This window comes from Meriones unguiculatus, chromosome 5, assembly GCF_030254825.1.
Source record: "Meriones unguiculatus strain TT.TT164.6M chromosome 5, Bangor_MerUng_6.1, whole genome shotgun sequence".
In the NCBI taxonomy this organism is placed as follows: Eukaryota; Metazoa; Chordata; class Mammalia; order Rodentia; family Muridae; genus Meriones; species Meriones unguiculatus.
This window is the reverse complement of record NC_083353.1, coordinates 29,321,340-29,348,394: the sequence shown is the minus strand read 5'-3', so window position 1 is coordinate 29,348,394 and position 27,055 is coordinate 29,321,340. Positions and strand designations below refer to the sequence as shown.

Here is a 27,055-nt window from a genome sequence, read left to right as displayed (position 1 = left end):
AACTGGTTTTAAATTTTGCGAATTAGTATAGTTAACATTTAAATTTCATCAACTTACTTTTTTATTGTAATACCTTTCTGTTAGAATTCATGCTTATACTTAATTAAATCTTTTTGGCACTTTCCAGTTTCAAGAATTCTGTGCATGTTCACAGACATTTTTTGTACTGTAAAGATTTGTGGAGTTGAAGCATTCAATTTAAGTCATTAGCTAAACAGAAGTCCTCAGTTTATGCAAATATTGTTTTGTCATAATGTCAATCAGCAAGTACTGCAGAGTGACACAATGGCAGTGAATTTCATTGTCATTAATCTGAGAAGGCTTTGGGTTTTCCTTAGCAAAGAGCAGAGGTGAGAAATGTCAAGGTTATGGGGGGTGCTCTTTTTCTAAAGCTTTGGTTAGTGGTTAGTCCCACTTGTCTTTGCAATGTCCTTAAGTGCTATATAAGTATAACACTACAATTATAGGTAGAAATGGATATGAGTTTGTATTTAAAGATAACTAAATTGAAGTTAGTTTAAATAACTTACTGACTGCCTCCTAGCCTGTTAATGGCAAACCTTCATTAGAAGCCAGTGAACTTTCTCATACTTTTAATGCCAGAGTGTGAAACAGGAGGCATCCTGTGTGGATTCTGTTTGCATCTTTCCAACGGAGTGGCTTGTCACAGATAGCAGAGGGACTCAGAAAGAGCCAAAGGCCAAGTTAATAGTTGTTCCTTAATACAGAGTAGTCTTAAGCTTTTGGTAGATTGTGAAGTGTAATCAACACATTGCTTGTACTAACAGATAAAGGAGAATTGTGTGGACAGAATGTATAGTAATAGAGTTTTACATGTAGAAAGACATTCTATATCGCCGTCCCCAGAGTGGAAACAATTATAGCCACTCTATGGAATATTTGCAACTATTAAGAACAGTGAATACGGAGACGCTTTAACACAAGAAAAGCATATGCTACAAGGTAAGACGTAAATGATAACCACACCTGTCTGATGGGAGAAAAAGGAAGAACAAAAACTCACACTTAAGAAAAATGATGGGTAAGAAATACACCATTTGCCAAAGTGGTTTTCCTTGGCTGCTGGTGACTGCTCTCCCAACTCAACTCTTTTGTGTTACCCAAACTTTCTGTCAGTGGCTAAATACTGTGTCCACAATGAAAATCCTGGGTTTTTTATTTTAAAGGTGTGAAAGATGCTGTTTCTTGCAATGTCTGTGTCTTTTTCCTCAGTAGATATAATTTTCTACTTATGCAGACAATAAATACTTACTAAATGAGGAAAAAAAAAAAGAAAGACATTCTAAGGGTCTGCATATGTGTAATGAAAGTCATGTCTTTGTTTATTTACTGGTTCTTGGGGTAATTATTGTTCTCTTTTTCAGCTTTTGTTAACATTTTAGTATTCCAAACTAGGTATTTTTCCCTTTGATGGCTTACTTGCAATTTTCTTAGTTCATTTCCAAAGCAGAAATACTACAAAAAAACAGTAGCACTGGGGTCAGCAAAATGACTCAGCAGGTAAAGGTAGTTATCGACAAGTCATATGACCCAAGTTCCACCTTCACAACCCACGTGGTGGAAAGAGAACCAACTCTTGGAAGTTGTCTTTCGACAACACCACATGTTCTGTGTATGCACATGTCCTCTCCACACACGCAATAAAAGCGTTAAATAGATACAGTTTAAAAATTTCCTTTAAAGAAAAGTTGCATTGTTTTTACATTGCCCTGTTTGGTCTTGACCCTGTGCTAGTTAAGAAAATAGTATGAAAGAACCAAAGTCAAGACTTTAAAGTTTCAATTTGTATAGAATTTTACAATCATGGACACAAAATGGCCATGTTTAGCTGTCACAAAGTAAAATAATTATAGAAGTTATTCCTCGGAGTCAGTGCAAGAGACCTTTAGCCATCTCTGTACTACTTAATCATATTAATGTCAAAGTAAATTTTACATTAAGAAATATTAATTTTAGGGCTGGAGGGTTAAGTCCTCAATTGAGAGCACTAGTTACTTTTACCAAAGACTCATGTTCAATTCACAACAGCCCCATGGACTCAAAAACTATAACTATTACTTCAGTCACAGGGAATCAGTGCTGTCTTCTGACCTCCAGCAGTACCAGGCACATACATGATGCACTTACATATATTTAGGCAAACACTCATAGCAATAAAAATAATAAATCTAAAATAGAGAAATGCTAATTTTAAATTGAGGTTTCAGATCTAGGTATATATTGATATATGTAAAATTAAAGGAAAGTCCAAACTGCTTTATTTATTTATTTTTATTTTTTTATTAATAGTGCTAGAACCTGGGGGCCCATATGTTCCTGAATTACTCTACTGGAGACATATTTTTAGGTATCAAAATAAACTAATTTCATTGTGGGTGTGTGGGTGTGTGTGAGTACACACAGACTTCCCCCGTCCCTCCTGAGTATTGTCATTACTAATGCTCAGAAATCGTTGTTTTTGAAGTCACATTTTATGTCTGTGGACATGACCAGTGTCACATCCTTGTGCTAACTTGAATGATATGAAATAACTGTGTTAATATACTCAGAGTCACATCTGCATATCAGCTTACATGTAAAGTAGTTTTCCTGCAAAGTGTCAAGAGCTTGCCATTGGCTCCCTAGTCCCTCAGGTCATACAGAGGGTTATCAATGCTGCTTTAACAGCCAGTAGAGCTGCTAGCTTCCCGTGCCACACAGCTGCAACTCTCAAGATTTAGACCGAACTGCTGAGTCCAGTATTTGCATACATGGATTCTGACCTGATAGCATCAAGCCACCTATTTATTGTAATCCCAAATTACATCGGAAGTGCCTTGCTTCTTTTAATTGTTAATTAATCCCTTCAGCTCAGTGCTGTAATATGCTGCCAGAATTCAGAGTGCTACCCGATGGTATCATAAGACATTACATCTTCACACCTGCTGTGGGATTTCCTTCTGTGTCACTGTTTGAGAACATAGATGTATGTCCTGCTTGACCACTTGTTTCTTTGTTTTTGCACAGTGAACCAGACATAGGACTCCCATTTCAGTTTCATTTTTACTCTAACATTTATTTCTTAGACACATTATTCTGTAGCATTTATTTCTTTGGTGTTCCAAAGTCATACCTATATAAAACACATATCTTCCATGTTCTAATTTACTTAACACGTGTATATTTTATAAAATGGAATTATACTTTCTGGTTCAGACTTTTTTTTAATCGAAATAAATACTTTTCTCTATAATACATCCCAGCCACAGTTTACCTTATTTCCACTCCCAACACCCCTCCACCTCCCCTCTCCCCCAAGCTATTCTTCCTGTTTCCCATCAGAAAGGAGCATGTCTCCAAAAATGAGAAAACAAAATAAAATAAGACAAGCCCTCCCACCGATGCTGGACCAGGCAATTCAACAGAAGGAAAAGGGTCCCAAGAACATGCAAGAGTCAGAGACCCACCTGCTTTCTCAGTTAGGAGTCTCACAAAATACTCAACATAATACACAGAGGACCTAGTGCTTGCCATATCAGGCTCTGAGCTCATGTGAGCCCTGCTTAGTTGATTTAGTGGGCCGTGTTCTTGTGTCCTCCATCCATTCTGACTCCTAAAATCTTACTATACCCTTTTCCATAGGATTCCCTGCGTTCCAAGTTGGGGGGCCCAATGGAGAACTGCAATTTAGACTCTGCATCAGTTCCTGTCTGTTGTAGGAGAAAGCCTCTCTGATGATAGCTAGACAGGACACCAGTTTATGAGTACATAAGAATAATGTTAGGAATCAGTTCATTAGTTTTGTTGTTGCGGGATTTTTCTTTTTCTTTTTTTTTTTTTTTTTTTTTTCTCATTTAGTTTGGTTCTCCTGCCACTTTTCTGTGACAGTCCGTTCTTTAGTTCTGGCTGCCCAGGCAGTAAAGGGCAGGCATGGGCTCCCTCCTGTGAAGTGGGCCTCATGTCAAGGTTGGCCATGCCCACGAGTTCTGTGCCATCATTAACCCAGTACATCTTGTAGGTAAAACAGATTGTATATTGTTAGCATTTGTTTTTTAAACTCTTTTATTTATATTTTTTTCTTTTTCTCCCTACTCCACAGGAGAGAGAAAGGGTTAGTGGGGGGGGGCACAGTTTACTGTTGGTTAGAGTCCTTGGATTCCTTGGAGCCAGTCCAGTCCTTTCTTGAGGGGATCTCCAACTTCTTGTATCACAACAACAACTAGAAGCACCAAGAGGGAAGCAGGAGCAGTCTTGTTCTTTCTCTGATCTACATTCTCTGGTCTCTGGCATTTATTCTGTCTCCAGAGTCCTCAGATTTAAACTATCTGCAGATGGCAAAGAGCTCCTCTCAGAGCCCACATGAGGCAAATAGTGTGCTTCTGTAGACCATCTAAATCGGTCTCACATCCCACACTTGGGACCAAAACAAAAACATGTTTATATCCACAACAGTATATCAAATGTTTTATGGCTGAGTTGTTGTTCATATAAACTAAGGAATGATTTTCTAATAAAATACTCATATATTTGCAAGAAATTTATTTACAAGGGCAGGAGAAACAAGTCCATGATTCAATGAGGATTCAAAATGTGTAGGGATTTCTGTCATTCTATACTTTTTAATTTTTATTTTTTATATTACAGTTTATTTACCTTGTATCCCAGCTGTATCCCCCTCCCTAATTCCCTCCCAATCGCACCCTCCCTCCCTCATCTCTTCCCTGCCCCTCTCTAAGGCCACTGATAGGGTCAGTCCTCCTCCCCTTCCATCTGACCCTAGCTTATCAGGCCTCATCAGGACTGGCTGCAATGTCCTCCTCTGTGGCCTAGCAAGGTGGAGGGGAGGTGAATTAGCCAGCCACTGAGTTCATGTCAGAGACAGTCCCTGTTCCCCTGAGTAGGAAAACCACTTGGATGCCAAGTTGCCATGGGCCAAGTCTGAGCAGGGGTTCTAGGTTATATCTAAACATGGTCCTTGGTTGGAGAATCAGTCTCAGAAAAGATCCCTGTGCCCAGATGTATTTGGTCTTTTTGGAACTCCTGTCCTCTCCAGGTCTTACTAACTCCCCCTTCTTTTATATGATTCACTGCATGCTGCCCAAGGTTTGGTTATAAGTCTCAGCAAATGCTTTGATACGCTGCTAGGTCGAGTCTTTCAGGGGCCCTCTGTGGTAGGCTCCTGTCCTGTTTCTTGTTTTCTCCTACTTCCAATGTCCATCCCATTTGTCATTCTAAGTGAGAATTGATCATCTTACCCCAGGTCCTCTTTTCTATAGTTTCTTTGGGTATACAGATTTTAGTATGTTTTAGGTCTAGTATCTACTTTTAAATGAGTATATACCATGTGTGTCTTTTCGTTTCTAGGATACCTCACTCAGGATGATCTTTTCTAGGTCCAACCATTTGCCTACAAATTTCATGATTTCCTTGTTTTTAATTGCTGAGTAGTAGTCCATTGTGTAAAAGTACCACAATTTCTATATCCATTCCTCAGTTGAGGGACATATGGGTTGTTTCCAAGTTCTGGTTATTACAAATAAAGCTGCTATGAAAATGGTTGAGCAAATGTCCTTGTGTAATTGAGCATATTTTAGATATATGCCTAGGAGTAGTATAGCTAGATCTTGAGGAAGCACTATTCCTAATTGTCTAAGAAAGCGCCAGATTGATTTCCACAGTGCTTATACAAGTTTACATTCCCACCAGCAATGGAGGAGAGTTCCCCTTTTTCCACAATCTCTCCAGCATGTGTTGTCACTTGAGTTTTTTGTCTTAGCCATTCTTACGGGTGTAAGGTGAAATCTCAGGGTCATTTTGATTTGCATCTCCCTGATATCTAAGGACATTGACCATTTCTTTGGGTGTTTCTCTGCCATTCTATATTCCTCTACAGAGAATTCTCTGTTTAGCAAAATACCCCATTTTTTAATAGGATTACTTGATTTGTTGCTGTTTAATTTCTTGAGTTCTTTATATATTCTGGATATTAGCCCTTTGTCAGATATAGGGTTGGTGCAGATCCTTTCCCAGTCTGTAGGCTGTCATTTTGTTCTAACAACAGTGTCTTTTGATTTACAGAAGCTTTTCAGTTTTTTTCATTTTATTGATTGTTGATCTTCTGTGCTGTTGGTGTTCTGTTCGAGAAGTTGTCCCCTGTGCCAATGAGTTCTAGGGTATTCCCCACTTCTTTTTCTAGCTGATTTAATGTGTCTGGTTTTATGTTGAGATCTTTGATCCACTTGGACTTTAGTTTTGTGCAGGGTGATAAATATGGATCTATTTTCATTTTTCTGCATGTAGACATCCAGTTGGACCAGCACCATTTGTTGAAGATGCTTTTTTCCATTGTATGTTTTTGGCTTCTTTGTCAAAAATCAAGTATCCATAGGTGTGTGGGTTTATTTCTGGGTCTTCTATTCGATTCCATTGATCCACCATTCTGTTTCTATGTCAATACCATGCAGTTTTTATTACTATTGCTCTGTAGGACAGCTTGAGATCAGGGGTGGAGATACCTCCAGATGATCTGTTGTTGTACAGGATCCTTTGGAAATTCTGGGTTTTTTGTTTTTCCATATGAAGTTGAGAATTTTTTTTCAAGGTCTGTAAAGAATTGTGTTGGTATTTTGATGGGAATTGCGTTGAATCTGTAGATTGCTTTTGGCACAATGGCCATTTTCACTATGTTAATTCTACCGATCCATGAGCACAGGAGATCTTTCAATCTTCTGATATCTTCTTCAATTTCTTTCTTCAGCGACTTGAAGTTTTTTTTCAAACAGGTCTTTCACCTGCTTGGTTAGACTCACACCAAGGTACTTTATGTTAGTGGCTTTTTATTAGTGGCTATTGTGAAGGGTGTTGTTTCCCTGATTTCTTTCTCATTCCTTTAGTTTTTGGGCTTCTGAATTTTTTTGAGTTAATTTTGTATGCAGCCACTTTTGCTGAAGGTGTTTATCAGCTGAAGGAGTTCTCTGGTTGAATTTTTGGGGTCTCTCATGTATACGATCATATCATCTGTAAATAGTGATACTTTGACTTCTTCCTTTCTGATTTGTATCCCCTTGATCTCCTTTAGTGGTCTTATTGTCCTAGCTAGGACTTCAAGTACTATGTTGAAGAGATATGGAGAGAGTGGGCAGCCTTGCTTTGTCCCTGATTTCAGTGGGATTGATTTCAGTTTCTCTCAGTATGATATTGGCTATAGGCTCGCTGTATATTGTCTTTACTATGTTTAGGTATGTGCCTTGTGTCCCTGATCTCACCAAGACTTTAAACTTGGATGGGTGTTGGATTTTGTCAAATGCTTTTTCGTCATCGAAGGAGATGATAATGTGATTTTTCTCCTTCAGTTTCTTTATATGGTGGATTACATTGATGGATTTCTGTATATTGAACCACCCTTGCATGCCTGGGATGAAGCTTACTTGGTCATGGTTGATGATATCTTTTATGTGTTCTTGGATTCAGTTTGCAAGTATTTTATTGAGTATTTTTGTGTCAACGTTCATAAGAGAGATAGGTCTGAAGTTTTCTTTTTTTGTGGGGTCTTTGTGTGGTTGAGGTATCAAGGTGACTGTGGCTTCATAGAATGAGTTTGGTAATGTTTCTTCTATTTCTATTTTGTGGAATAGTTTGAAGAGAATTGGAGTTAGCTCTTCTCTGAAGGTCTGGTAGAAGTCTGCACTGAAACCATCTGGCTCTGGGCTTTTTTTGGGGGGGGGGGGGGGATATAGGACTATTCAATCCTTCTAGCTAATTTGATTTAATTTTGGTAAGTGGAAAATGTCCCATTTCATTTAGATTTTCAAATTTTGTGAAGTAAAGGCTTTTGAAGTAAGACCTAATGATTGTTTGGATTTCCTTAGTGTCTGTTGTTATGTCCCCCTTTTCATTTCTGATTTTGCTGATTTGGACAGTTTCTCTCTGCCTTTTAGTTAGTTTGGCTAAGGGCTTGATTATCTTGTTGATTTTTCTCAAAGAACCAGCTCTTGGTTTCATTGATTCTTTGAATTGTTTTGTTTATAATTTATTGATTTTCTGCCCTGGCCCTGTGTATGATGTCTGCTTCTTTTTTTTTTTTTTTTTTTTTTTTTTTTTTTTACCCTTAGGGCTTTCATTTGGGAGTTGCTTGTATAAGCTGTTTCAGATTTCTTCTTGAAGGCACTTAGTCCTATGAACTTTCCTCTTGGCACTACTTTCATTGTGTCCAATAATTTTGGGTATGTAGTGCCTTCATTTTCATTGAATTCTAAGAAGTCTTTAATTTCTTTCTTCCTTGACCCAGCTGTCATTGAGTAGCAAGTTGTTCGGTTTCCATGTGTGTGTAGGCTTTTTGCTATTTCTGTTGTTGTTGAGGTCCAGCTTTAGACCATGGTGGTCAGATAGGATCCAAGAGATTATTTCAGTCTTCTCGTATCTGTTGAGGCTTGCTTTGTGACCAACTATATGGTCTATTTTGGAAAAGGTTCCGTGAGGTGCTGAAAAGAAGATATACTCTTTTGAATTTGGGTGAAAAGTTCTATAGACGTCTATTAGGTCCATTTGAATTAGGGCCTCTGGAAGTGCCCTTATTTCCCTGTTTAGCTCTGTCTAGATGATCTGTCCCTTGGTGAGAGTAGGGTGTTGAAGTCTCCCTCTATTAAGGTGTTGGGATTGATATGTGATTTCAACTTTAATAATGTATCTTCAGCACCAGAGATTCTCTCTTCCATCTCTTGTATTCTGTTGATGATGCTCACCTTTGTGGTTCCTGATTTTCTCCACTCCAGGGTTTTCTCTGTGTTTTCTTTATTGATTTTAATTCTCTTTTCATGCCTTGCACCATTTCCTTCATTTTTTTGAATGTGGACTTCTGTCTCTTTATAACAGTCTCTCTCTTTTTTTTTTTTTTTTTTTGGTTTCCTCTCTACTTGTGCCTCTATTTGTTTGGCTATATTTGCCTGTGTTTCTTTGAGAACTTTGTTCATTTCCTCTTTATTTACTTCCACTTGTGTGACTATTTTTTTTTCAGACATTTGTTTGTTTCTTTATGTGCCTCTAATAACTGGATAAGCATATCTTTAAAATCATTTCCTGTATTTCCGATGAATTGGAGTATCCATTGATTTTGGGGGGTGCTGGTGACGCCATAATGTCTGGCCATTTGCTTATCTATAACCTTCACTATTTATTTTATTCCTGGATTCTGCAGACTGGTACTGTCTTTCTCTGGTGTCTGGAGAATTCTTTTTTTTTTTTTTTAAGATTTTTATTTATTTATTATGTATACAATGTTCTGACTACATGTATATCTGCATGCCAGAAGAGGGCACTAGATATCATCATAGATAGTTGTGAGCCACCATGTGGTTGCTGGGAATTGAACTCAGGACCTCAGGAAGAGCAGCCAGTGCTCCTAACCTCTGAGCCATCTCTCCAGGACCGGAGAATTCTTAAGGAAGATGAGAGACATCCAGTGGTTTGAAAGTGTGTATTGGTGAATTAGCTATTCCTAAGAGAAAAAGTTTCGCTAGGGCAGAAGGACAAATGCCTGTGTGTGTGTGTGTGTGTGTGTGTGTGTGTGTGTGTGTGCGCGCGCGTGCGTGCGTGTGCGTGGAAGTGTACCTTGACTAACACGGTGTTAATTCCTGAAGTTTGCAGCAGGGGCACTGTGCAGGCACCAAAGGGATTGCAGGCGCTTAAGGTCTTCACAGGCACAATTCCCATTTGCAGATTCCATGAATACCTCAATGGCCTTTAGCTACTGCTATTCAGCTCTATCTGAGCTGCAGTAGTTATTTGCCTGAACTCCACTGGTAGCCCCGCAGAACAGGGGCCTAATGTTGAGAACACTGTCCCTCTGTTTCCCACAGTGGGTACACAGGTGGGAGAGATCTGACGTCTGGCTGCTAGCTTAGAAGCACCCTGGATCTGGGGCTCTGCAGGCTCTTGAAGGCGCACTCACTCTCTAGCAGGTCAGATCAGAAAGCACAGGGGTTTCCTCTGTTCTCTACTCTCAGTTTTGGGCCTGCTCCGTCAAATGTGGGTGTAGGAGCTCCTTCAGCTCAGTGGTGCTGCAGCCGCCAAACTTGGAGGTCCAGCTGCAGCAGCGGGACTGGGAGGCCGGTCCACGTGCCTGCTGGGAAGTCCTGGGGAGCCACAGCAGTGGTCTAAAGACCTTGATAGCCCAGCGCCTGGTGTACCTGGGTGGTTTGGCCGGTCTGGCAACTTTGATGGCTGTACAGCCGGCTGTCCGCCACTAAGGGATTGGCCCATACAGTCACTGGCTGGGAGGGCTTGCATAGTCGGTATGGCCGCTTGCAGACCTGGGACCCAGAAGAATGGTGCCACAGATCTGGGCTGGTGCAGCTGGCAGCCACCACTGAGGAGCTAGGAGCCCCACCCCTGCTGTCTTAGTCCCCAGGCATTGAGTTCTGTGGTAAGAGTCCCTAAGAGTCTCTGAGGGCCAACTCTGTGGAGGAAGAGGGAGGCCCGAAACGGGGAAGTGCAAGAGCTCAAGTGTTCTCCACGCTGTCTCCAGAGAAGTCTGCACGGGTGACCTGAATCTAAATGGTCTCAGCTCATGTGATGTCCCCTCTCATTCAGGAAGCCTTAATGTCAATTTTCTGGCTTCAGTTGCCCCTCCACTCACCAATTTCGAGTTTCAGATCCTCTGCCTCTCAGATATGGTGCACGCTGGTTGCCTTTTCAAAAAGGTGTTTATATGCCTTGCTTCGCTGTTACTTAGTGAGATTTTCACATATGCAACTTGTCAAGGAAACAAACAATAATATAGGTTTTCAACTAGTTTTAATATCACTTTGGAAAAGTGTTTCTATTAAAATGTTTTTAAGTTACTATTTTCTCACATTTTATCTTCATAGTTAATACTAACTTTTCTAGATAAAAGAAATATGTTAAAACATACTATATATGCCTTGTCAGTGTTGTTTTGTTGTTGTTTTGTATGTTTGGGGTTTAGTTTTTGGTTTTTCAAGACAGGGTTTCTCTGTGTAGCCTTGGCTTTATAGACCAGGCTGGCCTAAAACTCACAGAGATCAGCCCACCTTTGCCTCCTAAGTGCTAGGATTACAAGCGTGCACCAGTGCGCCCAACCTTGTCATAGTTCTTATAGTAATTCAATATTTAGTATAAAAGTGACAATATAAAAATTTTCCTACGTTTATAACTGATCTGTGTTCAAATTAGTTTGTTTTTATTATAAAAACAATAGAACTTGGCTTAGTTTGTTTCTTTGTAACAGATCTGTTACTTTATTCATGGACTTTCTCCATTCCTTTGATACTGCTACTTGAAATGAAAATGGCTTTCACAGTGGCTGAGTGTATAGCAGTGTATGGCTAAGTGTATACTTGCCACACGAACATGAATACCAAAGTCCAGTCCGTGAGATACATGCTGGAAGGAGCAGACTACAAAAAGCTGCTTACTAACCTCCATGTGTCATGTATATTCCTCCTCAGTATCCACAGAAGCCTGGGATTTCCACAGAGTTTCAATAGAAATATTGTCTACCTTAAAAATTTGATAGCTTCATATTAACTTTTTTGTTATAAGCTGTTGTTAAAAGCTAGAAACCTTAATTTATTAATAAGCATTTTATTATATTATTGCATGAACATCCTTAATCCAGAATCCTAAATGCCCCCAAATCCAAAAGTTATTGGCCACCATGATTCCACAGTTGGAACATTCCATACCTCTCCTCATATAATAGGTCTCAAACAAAGCATTGTTGTATTAAAAATACCGAATAATTACTTCTTTGAAATATATATAAGGTACATATGAACAAACGAATTCCATATTTGGATTTGCATAACATTCTTAGAGTATCATTTGTATTTGCAGATAATTCTAAACACACAAAAAAATCTGAAACCTGAAACGCTTAAAAGACCTAGTTATTTCAGATAACAGATTTCTAAAATGGTGGCGTATATGTAGTGAGAGAGAGATGTATGTAGAGAGATATATGCCACTATGTAGTGGCATAGATGGAGAAAAGGGTAATTTGTTCGTATTTTTTATTATTAACATACCCTTTATTTTTAGTCATTGACCTCTTAAAAAATAGTAAAAGTAAACATTAAAAATGTCTTGTATTTTTAATATTTCAATAACCTTTTTTTCCATCTTGATGCTAGGTATTCAAACACGAACTTTCTTTCTTACTTACTGGAATTCTTGGCACAGCAGTAGATTATTGGATCTTCCTTGGTATTCAGATGGGTAGAAATGTGATCCGACACATGTCTGATGACTTAGGAAGTTATATTTCCCTTTACTGTGATGGTAAGTGTGTCTTTGCTATGGTTTCATTTTAATCACTCATTCTGAAAATTGGTTTCTGGTTACCTTTAAGAGGTCTATTCTTCAAAGTATATCATATGAAGTTTTCTTAGAAATAATACAAAAATGTATGCATTAGAAAAAATATGAAAAGGAATAGGAAATTCTTTAATGTCCCTTTACAGAGAGTTTCTGTCAACTTGTAATGTCTAAGCATTTGTACATAGTTGAACTTGTACTACATATAACTACATATAAAATTTTTAAGCATTATTTTTGAGAATTTCAGTTAAACCATTTCAGTCCCACATAATGCTCACTTAAATTTACTCCTTTGTTGTTGTTGTATGTGTAATATTTATATGTATGCATATGTGCACACATGTATTTATAAATATAATCTGCTAAGTCCGAGTCCATTTACTGTTGCTCATGTGTGTGTTTAGGGATGACTCCTTGGAATTTAATCGGGCCTCGTCTGTGGAGAAGACTTTCTTATCAGCCATTAATTGCCTATATTTCTATATATGGGGGTGGTACCTTGTGATATTTTTCCAATCCATGTTGGGATGTCAGCTGGTGTTCTCATTGTGCAGGTCTTGTTTAGGGCAGCATATTATTAAGATTTCATGCCTCTATCTTGTATAGAGGCTATATACATTGGAGACATTCTGGGCTTTAGGGGCTTGTACTCTTTCTGAGCCCTCTTCCGTGGTGTTCTCTGAGCCTCTGCTATAAGTTATGTTGTAAATGTATTTACTGGGGATGGGCCCCCCACATACCATATGTTCTCTGCTTTTTAAACAATTATGGATTTCTATGATGAGCTCTGTTGGGGTAGAAAAACTCTTTGATGAGGGATGAGAGCTACACTATCTGTGGATATAAGGATTTATATTTTTAATACACTTGGGAATTACAATGGTAAGGAACATGGTAGTTATAGCTTTTCCTCTATGGTCCATGACCTCACCAACCACAGTTAGTTAACTAAGTCAATAATACAAGGCATGAATTCTCTTCTATTAAAGTTACCTTAGGAGCAAGTCAATGGTTATTGGTTACTCTCTGAGATAATTAAGTACACTATTATTAAATTGATCGTCTTGGATGTTTTTTTTTTCTGCATTTATTGAGCTGATCATTTGATGTCGGGGAATCTATTTATGTGATTTATTTCATTTACTTATATAAATTGAACCATCCTAGCATTTTTACAATAAAGCCGCCTTTATTTCAGTAGATGATCTTTTTGATAAGCATATAAAATTTATATTTTCCTCCAAACATTCATACTTTTCCTAAGTATTTTTTATAGTTTTATAAAATGTGAATATTTAGAAGATAGTGTAGAAAATACTACCAGGAAATAAATTATTGCTTGGCTATATATATATAATATATTAAAAAGGTTGTCAATGTTTTTTCTAGTCCTGCAGCTAAAAATTGTAGACAGTTGTTCATAATTTATACATTTAAAATACATTTTTTTCCATTTAATTGTGATGGTATGGTGATTCAAGACTATTTTAGCAATTGGAAAGCGGAAGCAAGAGGATTGTGGGGTCAAGGCATGACAACCTGTGCTCAAGAGTGAGAACTTAACCTCAGAAACCAAAGGAAAAACAACAATAGCAACAAGAACAGACAGAAATCTTACGGGTTAGGAAGAATTTTCGGTATCATTAGCATTTCTTATTCAATAGATTAGAGTCTTTTACAGTCTGATCTTTGTGTCTGTCAGTAACTCCCAGGTTTTTTTCCATTATCAATACTTAATGGTGTTTCAAAATGAAATTCACTGAGCCAGAGCACTTACTACATAGCTCCTTGTAGCCCTTTATTAATTTGGTTTATTGCATTGATTATAAAATTTCCTCATGAATGAATTACTGTAATTTTTAATAGCAGTTTTTTTAAAGAAACTGTTATTTTTAAGTCTAATCTTAACGGTATCATGTATAATACTATATACTTTCTTCTCCCTGATGTTTATTCTTGTTTTAAAAGTTTCTTGTGACATAAATGAAAGGACAGGGATTTATCTAGGCAGTTTGCCAAAAGAACTCTTCTGAGCACTTACCTCAGGAATATTCTAACTAATTTTTGCGATGGGAAGACTTCCCTAAGACCTTACACCTCCTGACTGCATAGCCAGCTTTAGAACACTTAGTTGCTCCTTCCCTCCCTCCTTTGTGCCTGTAGCCTTAAATTTCTAACTTCTTCAACTACCTGAGCTTTTGTGGCCCCCAAGTAAAAAGCATGTTTTCTTACATACTGAATTATCTATGTTTGAACTTCCAGGTTTAAAAAAAAAAAAAAAAAATATGTACATGTGTTCTAGTGCATCTTGATTTTTTTGGAAGAAAAAGTTCTGGAAGCTATGGTTAGGCATGTTAACTATTTCAAAAAGACACTGGAATAGGAATACAAGTTATAATAACTGGGTTTACAATTTAATGATACTTTCTGCAAAGAGAGGTAGCTTTCTTTATACTACTAAAGTTAAAAGATTTTTATCATATTATCATCTTCCTATTATTCTTTCATTTAGTTTAGAGGATGATTGCTGTTTGTATTTTAGAATAGTGTGTTTTGTTGAATGTTTCTTGCCTGTGGCCAGCCCCAGCTATAGTCAGGTCACACAGAGGAGATAAGGAATCTGTGAGGGAGGAGTGAGTGGGGCATGGAGATCAAGGGGAGTTTTTCAGCCTGACTGACTGGAAGTCAGAGTGCTTCTTTATTTATACAGAACTCAGTATGCAGGGATAAATTCATGTTCTTCCAAAACATGGATCACATCATTTTTGATCCCGGACATGTGTTATAGGTTCCTCTTGGTCGTAAGTATAGTCATCATTGATAAACCATGACAGAACAGAATTATCTTCTAAAATCATTTTCCCTCCGAAGTGATTGTACAAGTTTACAATACCACCGGCAATGGAGGAGTGTTTTCCTTAGCCATTCTGACGATGGTAACTCAGAGTCATTTTGATTTGCATTTCCCTGATGATGAAGGACGTTGAACATTTCTTTAAGTGCTTCTCAGCCATTCAGGATTCCACAGTTGAGAATTCTCTGTTTAGCTCTGTACCACACTTTTAAATTGCATTGTCTGGTTTGTTGGTATTTCATATCTTGAGTTCTTTATATATTTGTTTATTTGCCCTTTGTCAGATGTAGGGCTGGTGAAGATCTTTTTCCAGTCTATGGGCTACTGCTTTGTTCTGATGACAGTGTCCTTTACTTGATAAAAGCTTTTCAGTTTCAAGTGGTCCCATTTATTAATTGTTGATCTTAGAGCCTGAGCTGTTGGTATTCTGTTGAGGAAGTTATCTTCTGTGCCAATGAGTTCAAAGCTGTCCCCTACTTTCTCTTCTAATAGATTTAGTGTTTCTGATTTTATGTTGAGGTTTATGATCCACTTGAACTTGAGTTTGTGCAGGGTGTTAAATATGGATCTATTTGCATTTTTCTGCATGTAGACATCCAGTCGAACCACCACCTTTTTTTTGAAGATACTCTTTTCCATTGTATGGTTTTTACTTCTTTATCAAAAATCAAGTGTTCTTGAGGTGTGTATTTATTTCTGGGTCTTCAATTTTATTCCTTAATCAACCTATCTTTTTATGCAAATACCATGTAGTTTTTATTAGTATTGGTTTGTATTTATTCCTAGAGCTTGAAGTCAGGGATGGATATACCACCAGAAGTTCTTTTATTGTGTAGAATTGTTTTAGTTATTCTCGATTTTTTGCTTTTCCATATAAAGTTTAGTATTGTTCTTTCAAGGTCTGTAAAGAATTGTGTTGAAATTTTGATGGGAATTGCATTGTATCTGTACATTGCTTTTGATCAGATGGCCATTTTTACTATTAATATAGTAAAAATGATCCTTAAGTTAAGGATCCAACTGATCCTTAACATAGGACATCTTCTTTTTTATATCTTCACTTTCTTTTTTCAGAGACTTGAAGTTCTTATTTTCCCTTTGATCTTTCTGGAATTCAAACTTCTTAAATAATTTTTATATTTACTAATTATTTCAGTAAGAACATTTCCATTTCATTCATCCACTCAACAATTTTTTATTGACATTGTAGCAGGCATTCAGCTACATACTTTTTATATAATGAAGAAGGTACACACACAAATACATGTAAATGGTGCTGGCTTTTTTGGAACTTGCCAGGAAGTGTTTAGAATGATCATGGAATTCAGAACCTGAGGACAAGTTGATGTGTAGAAAATCCAGAAACTGCTATAATAGAGATTGATTCTCCTCTATCAGAGGCTTGTAATTTCTAGTAACATTTCATCTAAGGGTAGAACCTTGTGAGATTTCCCCACTGGCATGTCATTTAGTGTTTTCATTGTGCAGGTCTATGTGTGTGTTATAGTTACTGAAGGAAAGATCATGAATTTGAGAATGGGAAGAACAAGAATTTATAGGAGGAAAGAGAAAGAAATTATGCTAATATAGTACTCATGAAATTAATATATATTACAGTATATGTATGTAATATAATACATAATATATAATTGTATATATTTTATATATAATTTGTACTGATGTTGTAGCAGGCATTCAGCTACATACATTTTATATAATGAGGTTACACAAAAACATATCTTATATATTATATATAGCTTATATAATATATAATAAATATTAATGTCTAATATATTTTATATGTATTTAAAAACAAGCACAAGGCTGTGTTACGTACGACAAATGTATTTCTGCCAGCATTTAAATCTCTGTGAAGGCACCTGAGCAGAGTAGTTACCTAAAGACTGCCATTCTACTAAGGCAAGATGGACTCTCAGTGAAGTTTTGATTTGCATTTCTCTGTTTGATAGTGAAAGTGAACATTTATCTATGTTTGTTAGCCATTTGTATTACATAAGTTGAGAGTTGTGTGTTCAATTCATATAGCCTATTTTTTGGATGGTTTCATTTCTTGTCATTTAGTCTTTTTTGGTCTTCATTGTTTTCTTTGTATGTTGCAGGTATTGGTCCTCAATCAGATGTATAGCTAGAAAAGACATTTCTCTCAGTTAAGGGACTGTGTAGTACAAAATGCTTTTATTATATTTTTAAATAAAGATTTATTCATTATGTATACAGTGACCGGCCTGCATGCATGCTTGCATACCACAAAAGAACACCAGATCTCATTATAGATGGTTGTAAGTCACCCTGTGGTTACTGGGAATTGGAACTCAGGATCTCTGGAAGAGCAGCCAGTGTGCTTAACCCTTGAGCCATCTCTCCAGCCCCACAAAAGGCTTTTAATTTCATGATGTTCCTTCCATTTGTTTATTGTTGCCTTTATTTCCTGACCAACCGGAGTTCTGTTCACAAAGTCCTTGCCTATGCCTAAATCTTCAAAAGTTTTTTTTTTTTTTTTTCCTCTTAACTGTTTAGAGTTTCAAGTGTAATGTTAAGGTCTGTGTTCATGTGGAGTTGATTTTTGATGTAAGATAAGGATCTAGTTTCATACTTTTACATGTACGCTAGTTTTCCTGGCACCAGTTCTTGAAGACCCTTTCGCCTTTTGGTATCTTTGTCAAAAACCATAGCTGGGCATGGTGTCACACACCTGTAATTGCAGCACTCAGGGAGGCAGAGGAAGGCAGATCTCTGTGAATTGGAGTCCAGCCTGGTCTGCCAAGAGTGTCCAGGACAGCCGAGGCTACACAGAAAAACCCTGAGCATAGACTTATCTGGACTTTTTTATTCCATTTATTTATGTATCAAGACTGTATATCGTGGCTTTTTTTTAACATTAGCTCTTTTATTTTATTGGTTGATATCACTCTGTCATTCCATTGTATTATGTATGCTGCTATTTTTTTAACTTTTTATTCTTTTTTGGTGTATGTGAATTTCACGGCATGTACCTCAAGGTCACTCAACTCCCCATTCCTCCACATCTGCCCTCCACCCTTGTAACTTCCCCACCAAAAGAAAACAACAACAAAAAAGATAAAAATGAAAACAAACCAAAAGATAATTAAAAAACTAAAAAATAAGTTTAAAAGGAGCTTGCTGCAGTGTGTCACACAAGTGTATCAAACAGCTGCACTCTTAAGTGTTGATTGCACTGAATCATTGTTACTGCTCAAGGCCTCTGAGTCCTCAGCTCCTCTCAGATACCCTGTTGTTGCCCTCTGTCATAGAGATCCTACAGCTTTGGTTCTGAGGACTGGCCTCTTCATGCACTCCAGCAGTTCATACTTGGGGTAAATCTTAGTATAGGGTGGGTCAGCTCATCGCCCTGAATCTGGGTTGGGTGCTGTGTTCAGCCTGCCAGCTCTCCTGTTTGTGACAGCCAGGAAGAGGCAGAACTGGCTCTCTTATCTCCCTTGCTCATACCATTTGGGCCAGCTCTTCCTCAACACCCAGTGAGGGTTGAGGGCAGCTCTCCCGCACCCACACAATCAGGGCCGGTTCTCTCACACTGCCCCGGCAAGGGGTCTGGACCAGCTCTGCAACCTGCCTCAAAGTACACGGGGCAGGGGTTGGGTATCTCTCCCAAGCCTATGCTACCATATAACTTGGGGGTGGAGGGCAGTGCCTATGCCACCAGAACCAGCTCTACTACTATTGCCCAGGTAAGGTGCCAGGCCCACTCTTCCAAATTTATAATGCTGATTTACATAGAAAGTTTAATAGAAAATTAATATCATTGAATAGATGACATGGGAGTCAGCTACCTGATAAAAGTGGTGCTGGCTATTTTTCAAATGCTGGCATATATGTATCATAAAAATTTTTTTTCTTGAAAAACAAGGAGCAATATATGTGTATGATATATAATATGCATAATTATATATTTATAATTTTAAATGTTTTATAGAAAATGTTTATATGAAACCATCTGTAGTAATTTAAAATTATAACTAAGTTTACTAGCTTAGGAAATGTTACTCAGTTGAGCACAGTCCACAGGAGAGATATGGGGAAATGTATAAGATGTAGCAATAACTATGTTTACTTGTTTTTACAGACTTTTCTTCAAAAGAACTAGAGATCTTCATTTGTTCCTTTTCATCTTCCTGGCTTCAAATGTTCATTGCAGAAGCAATCTTTAAAAAGCTCTGCTTACGGGCCCCTACCAGTGCTTGCCTGGAACTGCTATCACTTGAGAAAATAGTAAGCACTGCCTTACTCACACTCTTTTCTTTCTTTGTTTCTTTAAGAAATGAGTTCATGAGTACAAGTTTAATTCTTAGTTATTTCTCATAAGTGAACAGAACACAGCTCATAAATCTTTGAGCACATTAAGGAGCTGGTATTTTTTTATCTCAAATATAGATTAGTGGGGCACTGGAGAGATGACTCAGTGCTTAAAATCACTTGCTGTTCTTCCACAGCACCCAAGTTCAGTTCCTAGCATCAATGAATCTTCTGACCAAGCACACAAGTTTGCACCCACCCTGAACTCATGTACACATGTACACACACACAAATAGCAAATATTTTTAGAAATAGGTTAGGGAATAGAAGTTTTGATTATTTGGGCAAATAAGTAGAAAAAAAGTATTTCCAGACTTTTGCCATTATATAAATTTTTAAATTACATCTAAAGTTTTTTGTATTTTATATTTAAAAAGGAAAACTGGGAAAGATTTATCCTGTGTACCTATACACATATGTGAGCTGCATTTACTGCTATTCTCTTTTGTTTAGCATATTAGCTACTAAGATAAAATACTCCAGCAGCTTCTTCAGCAAATGCCAAGTCCACTCGTTTATTGTGACACTAGGCAAATTGTTTTCTACAACTTGCTTGAAGAATATTTGCACTCCTTATTCTGTTTATTCTGGATTTATCTTTCTGTTGAAGAAAACCATTAGGAAAATAGAAACAACAAAATACATGTTGATAATAAGTCTTTTAACTATAAAAATGTATATATCATAAGTTGGTTATAAGACTTAATCAGAAGAACTTTCCTAAATGAGTTAAAATCGAACTGGAAAATGTAATTATTTTCTAAAAGGTACCATCATCTGCAAGATATTGACAAAATAATTACATAGATGATTACAAAGAACTGGCAGGTTTAATATTCACTCATGTTCCGATCATGTGGTAACCTAGTTGTGAAATCAAGAAACTATAACCAGACTTCATGGCAAAATGAAGTGATTTTTTTTTTTGTCTTTGTAGCTGTGATAATGATATATTATTTCACAACAGATAGATGCCTATTTGCCAGTTTTGGGAGAAATGGACATACATGGGGCTGGAAAGAGGCAGATGCCAAAAAAAATCTGCCAGCGGCCCCTCCTGGAGCCTCCAAGAGCCTTACTGACACTGAATGGCGCAAAGCAAAAGCGAGGCGAAGGCCGGCCAGAGTTCCCGTAAGTAACGCTGCCACTAACAGCTGCACTTGGTTTTGGAATCCGGCCTTTTCTCTGAACCTTCTTGAACTTCAGGTTGTCTGGGGTATTGTCTACATTATGTTGATTGAAAGAAAACTCAATTTCAAACCTATATATGCATAGGAGCAGCACTTTCCTACTAAGTGCTTCCCGAAAGAAATAAAACTATTAATCAAGTCTCTGTTTCATAGAAACAGAAAGTTTCTGAAACACAGAGTACTGTTTCTTCTTATACAATACAAATTAGGTTTTAGATGCATGTGATATGCTATATTTGCTTTGTCAAAATGAGAGACTTCTTGAATGGGGAATTCTGGAGGCCTGCATTCTAATAAAGCTTTTAGCTTTATTTTCTCTGTAAAATGTCATTTACTTGGTTTCCACTTTGTCATTCTTACTCGTTACCTTTTTAGTGAGCAGTTGGAGATATAGACTATTAAAGTGAAAATTAATGCGTCAAAATTTGTTCCTATATAGTTGACATCATTTTAAAAATTGGAAAGCAGTATGATAGAATGAGTAAGTGAGTTTAAGTTCAAAGAAGGATACATTTTGAAGGAGGAAAAATACTATCTTATGTATGCTGGCATGCCTTACTGAAAAACAAGCTTTGCTCGGTTTTCTTTCTTTTCAGAGAGTTGAGCCGTGCTAAATGTTCCTCATCATTAAAAAAATTGAAAAAGAAGTCAGAAGGAGAATTGTCATGTTCCAAGGAGAATTGCCCCTCTCTGGTTACAAAGATGAATTTTCACAAAACTAATCTAAAAGGTACCCCAAGTATCTGACTTAACTTACACTTAGAACTTTTCATGGTTGTAGTCAGTACTTGGAAATCTCACACATTTGCCCTCAGTGAATGTTAGAACTTCAACATTGGACTGGATCCGGGAAATGCTTTCAAGAGTAATGTATTATTTTCTTGAACTCTAATTTATACAAGAAGTAGTCATTTAGTGCCTGGTGTAATGGAGTATCGCTTCCTTTCTCCCTCCCTTCCTTCCTTCCTTCCTTCCTTCCTTCCTTCCTTCCTTCCTTCCTTCCTTTCTCCCTTCCTTCCTTCCTTCCTTCCTTCCTTTCTTCCTTCTTTCTTTCCCTGCCTTTTTAGATGCCATGTGTAATGCTGCACTCCTGAGCTCCTTCCAGACCTGCCCTCCTTACTTTGCTATTCCACATCAACGTGTGATGCTTAGAATCAGTGTCTTCTGATTTGAAAGTATAATTCATTCTTCATCTCTTTTCAGTCATAGACATTTTGTGAACAAAGAATGAGGAGTAGGCTATGTTACATAGCTGTGTTAAGCATATGGGCTCTTTTCTTCTAGGCACTGAGCCCAGACTGAAATGTGTTTGGCTTTTGGTTCTAACTATATTAGAGCCTAAGTACCTAATGGACAGGGTTATAAGAATAGTTTACTGTAATAATTTACTCTAGCACCCCTTTTACTTAGATATCTTAAAACCCGAAAATGTCTTTAAGGAATCTCTACTTAAATAAACTAAAATGCTAGATTTATAAATTTTTCTTGTTTATAAACTATATCATATGGATTAACTCATAATATGGATTAGCTCATGAAAACAGCAACAGCAAAGATTTTTTAATCTTTCCATGTGATGGAAGTGTATAACTGCCCATTTAGCTCAGAATATGAAGACTATTAGATGAAAACTCAGATAATTCACTTCAAAGATCAGTGTCTGTTTTGTTTTATTGTTTCAGAAAGTAAAATGAATATGAATGACTTTAGCTGAACAGCAGAAGGAGTTGGGAGAGGAAGAAAATTGAAAAATAGAGAAAAACTTGAAGAGACTTTCTATGCATATAGAAGAAATGTTCAGTAGAAGTTGCAGAAATAATCTGTAAAATTGAATGCTATGAATATGTGCTACTTGGTATTTTATAGCAGGAACAATTAATGCCCATGATTTATTTATTTTGTTTCCTATGCAGTCACTGACAATTATTTAACCATTTTTCTTACTATCGAATTCTGACTTAAATCTTATTAATTTTAGTTGTAAGAGAGATTGGGAATAGACTGTTTTGACCAGCATCTACTTACTGCTTTCCTCTCAGCAAAAATTGTGCCATTCTCTGTGATACAGTTATTCAGCTTTAAATGGTACTTGGGCACTTTTTTCTGTGTGTGTGTGTGTGTGTGTGTGTGTGTGTGTGTGGTGTTTATATTAAGATTCTTCCATTTCTCCCTCTGTGCTGCTGTAGCCAAGCCAGACAGCCTATTGAGAAGCAGCAAACCATCTGTTAATGGATTTGAAGTTCTGAATTATACTTGAGTGTGTAGAGGCACTCGTGCTTAGCCAGAAACATTCATTTGAATTAAGCTGTAAATGCTGTATAAGAAAGAGCCATACATTTTAGCGTGGATTCATGAATAAATTTAAGAGAGGGCAATTGCGCTTTAAAACTTTTATTGCTACAAAACCTAGTATTTTTGGTGTTCTCTGATCATTGGGGGTTTTTATAGCAGGATTGAAGCTTTAAACCTTGAACTGGGAAGAAACAATGCTGGTGTTAAAGCTCTTGTAGAATTCCATTGCTGAATTGCTGACAGAACAGAAGCTCTGGGTTGCCCGGGGTCTTACCACCTCACCACCAACCTCTCCCCACCCCCCTTTTGTTCCTTTTCTTTTTCTTTCCTTTATATTTGTATGTATGTATTGTGTGCATATATATACATACATACACAGTTCAAAAGATGTTTAAACCAGTCGGAAGAAAAACCATATAAACAATTGTCTGGCATGGGTCCAGATCTTCTGGTTCATGGCCTTTTATTATTTTCTTTAGTTGATATCTTGTCTTCTGTGGAATAATCTATTAATTTTTTATGGCAGGAGAAACAGCGCTGCATAGAGTTTGCATAAAAAACCAAGTGGAGAAATTGATTATTCTTCTCTCTTTGCCAGGAATAGACATCAATGTGAAAGGTAAGTTCTCAAAGTCTTTGTGATCTTGTTCAGTATCTTAAAATGTGTTATACAGAATAGTTTTATGTCAAATTAAGAAAAATCATTTAAGTAAATTTACCAAAGATAATTTAAAAATGCTGTTAGCAGCTAAACTAAAACAATTTATTATGTGATAATTTAGAGCTAATAATATAAAATACCTTAGTAGTAATTTTCTACTTGTATTCTAACATTGATATTTTGAAAGTGCTTTTATTTGATTTTTAAGTAGAAATATTATTACACTGTGTTGGTTTTTACCAGTGCTGTTTTTTTGTATATGAAGCTCCTACAGAGTAATAGGATGGAAGTTGTAGATTATCAATACTTTGCAACCGACAGTACTTGCTTCTGCTGTTTTAAAACTTGCCTTGATATCTAATTTAGACAATGCTGGCTGGACGCCTTTGCATGAAGCCTGTAACTATGGCAACACAGTGTGTGTCCAGGAAATTTTGCAACGTTGTCCAGAGGTAGATCTGCTCACTCAAGTGGACGGGGTGACTCCTTTGCATGATGCACTGTCAAACGGACACGTAGAAATTGGCAAGCTGCTACTACAGCATGGGGGTGAGTGCATTTGTGCTAAATGGGTTTAGATAAATTATCTAGGTTTTTTGACGAATCCCTTGTAGGCAGATAACACTGTATATTTAAAAATCTGTAATGAAAGATGCTTTTATTTTATATTAATGAAAAAGTAAAGATAAAAAGTCTCCTAAAATATAGTCACCTTTACTAGTTGTTGTAAGAACTATTTTATTATATATGTGTGTGTGTGTGTGTGTGTATGTATGTATACATATATTTATATACTATTAAAACCTATTGAGGTTCATGTATGATAGCATATTTTTTCAGTTGAAGGTGTTGGTTTTAAATATTCCTTTTACTTAATGTGTGTGATATCTTTGTGAACTAGTCATTTCCTAAAGCTTGCTAATAAGTAGATTCAGTACTTCTTGTGACTATGGTTTTCCATTCCTATCTTATTATATATATATATATCTGGCTAAGCTAATATTGTCTTTGTAAGACATTCCTTTATAGAGTATAGAAAAGATAGCCTAGAATGTTTTCTCTTTCATATTTACTGTCAACTAAGTTGGATTTTCAGATCGTGGTAAGTATAGTACAAGGCTGTTGTGAAGATAATAACTTAAGCTCTATATCTACCTGCTGCTTTTCCTGATTCATTTTTACTTTTAGCAACTCCCTTTTTTATTACATTTCTGCATCTGAGCTATTACAAAATTTTGCTTCAAAATATTCAAACTAATTTGTATTTTAAAAAGAATACTGATAACTACTTTGCAATATGAAAAACACAAACATTTGTGTAAATCCCTTCATTTTGTTTGTGCTAATTTTAACATAGAATTTGGTGTGTAAATAAAGCATTTCATTCTGCATAAAAACAAAAGGCATATTCTCCATGTGTCTTTTTCTTCTGTGTGTATCTAAGAAAGGATGTATTCCATGATGGCTAGAGAGAGTTGTTATTTATAGTCTTCTCCTGCCCCCTAAAGGCCTAAGAGTGTCTGCTTTACCAACAATGTTTCATAATTGATGTATTTTTAGTTCTTCTACCTTTTCTTAAATTACTATTTGTTTTCTAAACATACTTCTTTTCCTATTATGTATTCTGTTTTTCTACTCAAAGATTTTCTCTGGTGTTCAAGCCAATTTCTTTCTCTATCAAATGATATAAGTGATATAAGAAGTCTTGCTCTGTGAAGTCCAGCTTATTAGTGTAGTGTAGTATTAGATCAGGCAATGGGATTTTACTAACAAAGAGTAGTCTAATGGATTAGTGTCTGACCTAGGAGAGAAAGTCTGCTTCTACTTAGGTTTGTCAAGGTCCATTGGCTACATGTACATGTACATGTTTGTTGTTATTTGTTTCGTTTGCTTGTTTGTTTGTTTATATATTCACTTATCTAATCAGATTCTGGGTTTGGATCTGTCACATGGTTTGACATTATCACCATGGCAGCTGTATAATCTATTAAGTTCAAGACTTAATCTATTAAGTCTAAGACTAAGTCTAAGTTCAAGACTTAATAGATTATACAGCTATTCACTCTTGTAAGAGTGTAAGATTATACACTCTGGTATAATCTTGTAAGAGTGTAAGAGTATACACTCTTACAAGCTATAATTTCGAGAGTATATATTGCTAAAACATTCTTTCAGATACTCACAATTTTTATAAACAGGAATAAGTTAGAATATTTGGCTTTTGTTTTGAGGTGTTAACAAAAGGATAGATAATAAAATTTTCATTTGGAATTTTTTTTCACAAATTATACATCAGTCATATGAGCCATTATATGTGTGGTCAGCATCATCAGTAAGAGTTTTAGCACTTAATCTCGTCTCTTTCTGATGGTATATGTTATAATGTCTCTTTTTTTACCTTCATATCATGGGTTACGTTTTTATACATAAAGGATTAAAAGATGTGACTGACAAGAGTACACAGTACTCCTAGACTTTAGGTGGCTGTTGTTGTACACTTCTTTTTTTATTTTTTTATATTACACTTTATTCACTTTGTATCCCAGCTGTAGCCACCTCTCTCATTTCTTCCCAGTCCTATCCTCTCTCCCTCATCTCATCCCATGTCCTTCCCCAAGTCCACTGATAGGGGAGGTCCTCCTCCCCTTCCATCTGACCCTCGTCAGCTTATCAGGTCTCATCAGGACTGGATGCATTGTCTTCCTTTATGGCCTGGTAACGCTGCTCCCCCTTTAGTGGGAGGTTATCAAAGATCCAGCCATTGAGTTCATGTCAGAGACAGTCCCTGTTCCCCTTACTAGAGAACCCACTTGGATGCTGAGCTGTCATGGGCTACATCTGAGTAGGGTTCTAGGTTAACTCCATGTTGGTCCTTGGTTGGAGTACCAGTCTCAGAAAAGATACCTGGGCCCAGATTTTTTGATTCTGTTACTCTCCTTATGGAGCTCCTGTCCTTTCCAGGTCTTTCTCTTTCCCCCTTCTTTCATAAGATTCCCTGCACTCTGCCCACAGTTTGGCTATGAGTCTCAGCATCTGCTTTGATACCCTGCTGGGCAGAGTCTTTCAGAGGCCCTCTGTGGTAGGCTCCTGTCCTGTTCCCTGTTTTCTCCCTCTTCTGGTGTCTGTCCTGTTTGCCTTTCTGAGTGAGGATTGGTCATCTTACAGTTCTTACATCATCCTTTAATATTTAGAGGATAAACTCAAGTTCTTAGCATTTTAGTATTTTGCAAGTACTAACTGACAATAGGCAGGCTTTTCGTTTTTGTTTTGATACATAGATCAACTATTGATTTTTATTTAGAAAAATTAACATTGAAGGTTTTATGAATCTCTTGCCTTTGTAGACAAGAAATATTAGCAAGGATAAAA

The 27,055-nt window shown here is 36.9% G+C and overlaps 1 protein-coding gene across 3 annotated transcripts in view; it reads left to right on the top strand.

Moving 5' to 3' along the window:
- Positions 1-27,055, top strand: part of Slf1 (SMC5-SMC6 complex localization factor 1) — a 79,653-nt gene that overhangs the window by 49,617 nt on the left and 2,981 nt on the right. For all 3 annotated transcript variants that reach the window (XM_060383603.1, XM_060383601.1, XM_060383602.1), the window contains 6 exons: positions 12,150-12,297; positions 19,314-19,459; positions 20,511-20,674; positions 21,330-21,463; positions 23,552-23,644; positions 24,053-24,235. In XM_060383603.1, the coding sequence (XP_060239586.1) occupies positions 12,150-12,297; positions 19,314-19,459; positions 20,511-20,674; positions 21,330-21,463; positions 23,552-23,644; positions 24,053-24,235 (868 nt within the window). The remainder of the gene's footprint in view (positions 1-12,149; positions 12,298-19,313; positions 19,460-20,510; positions 20,675-21,329; positions 21,464-23,551; positions 23,645-24,052; positions 24,236-27,055) is intronic.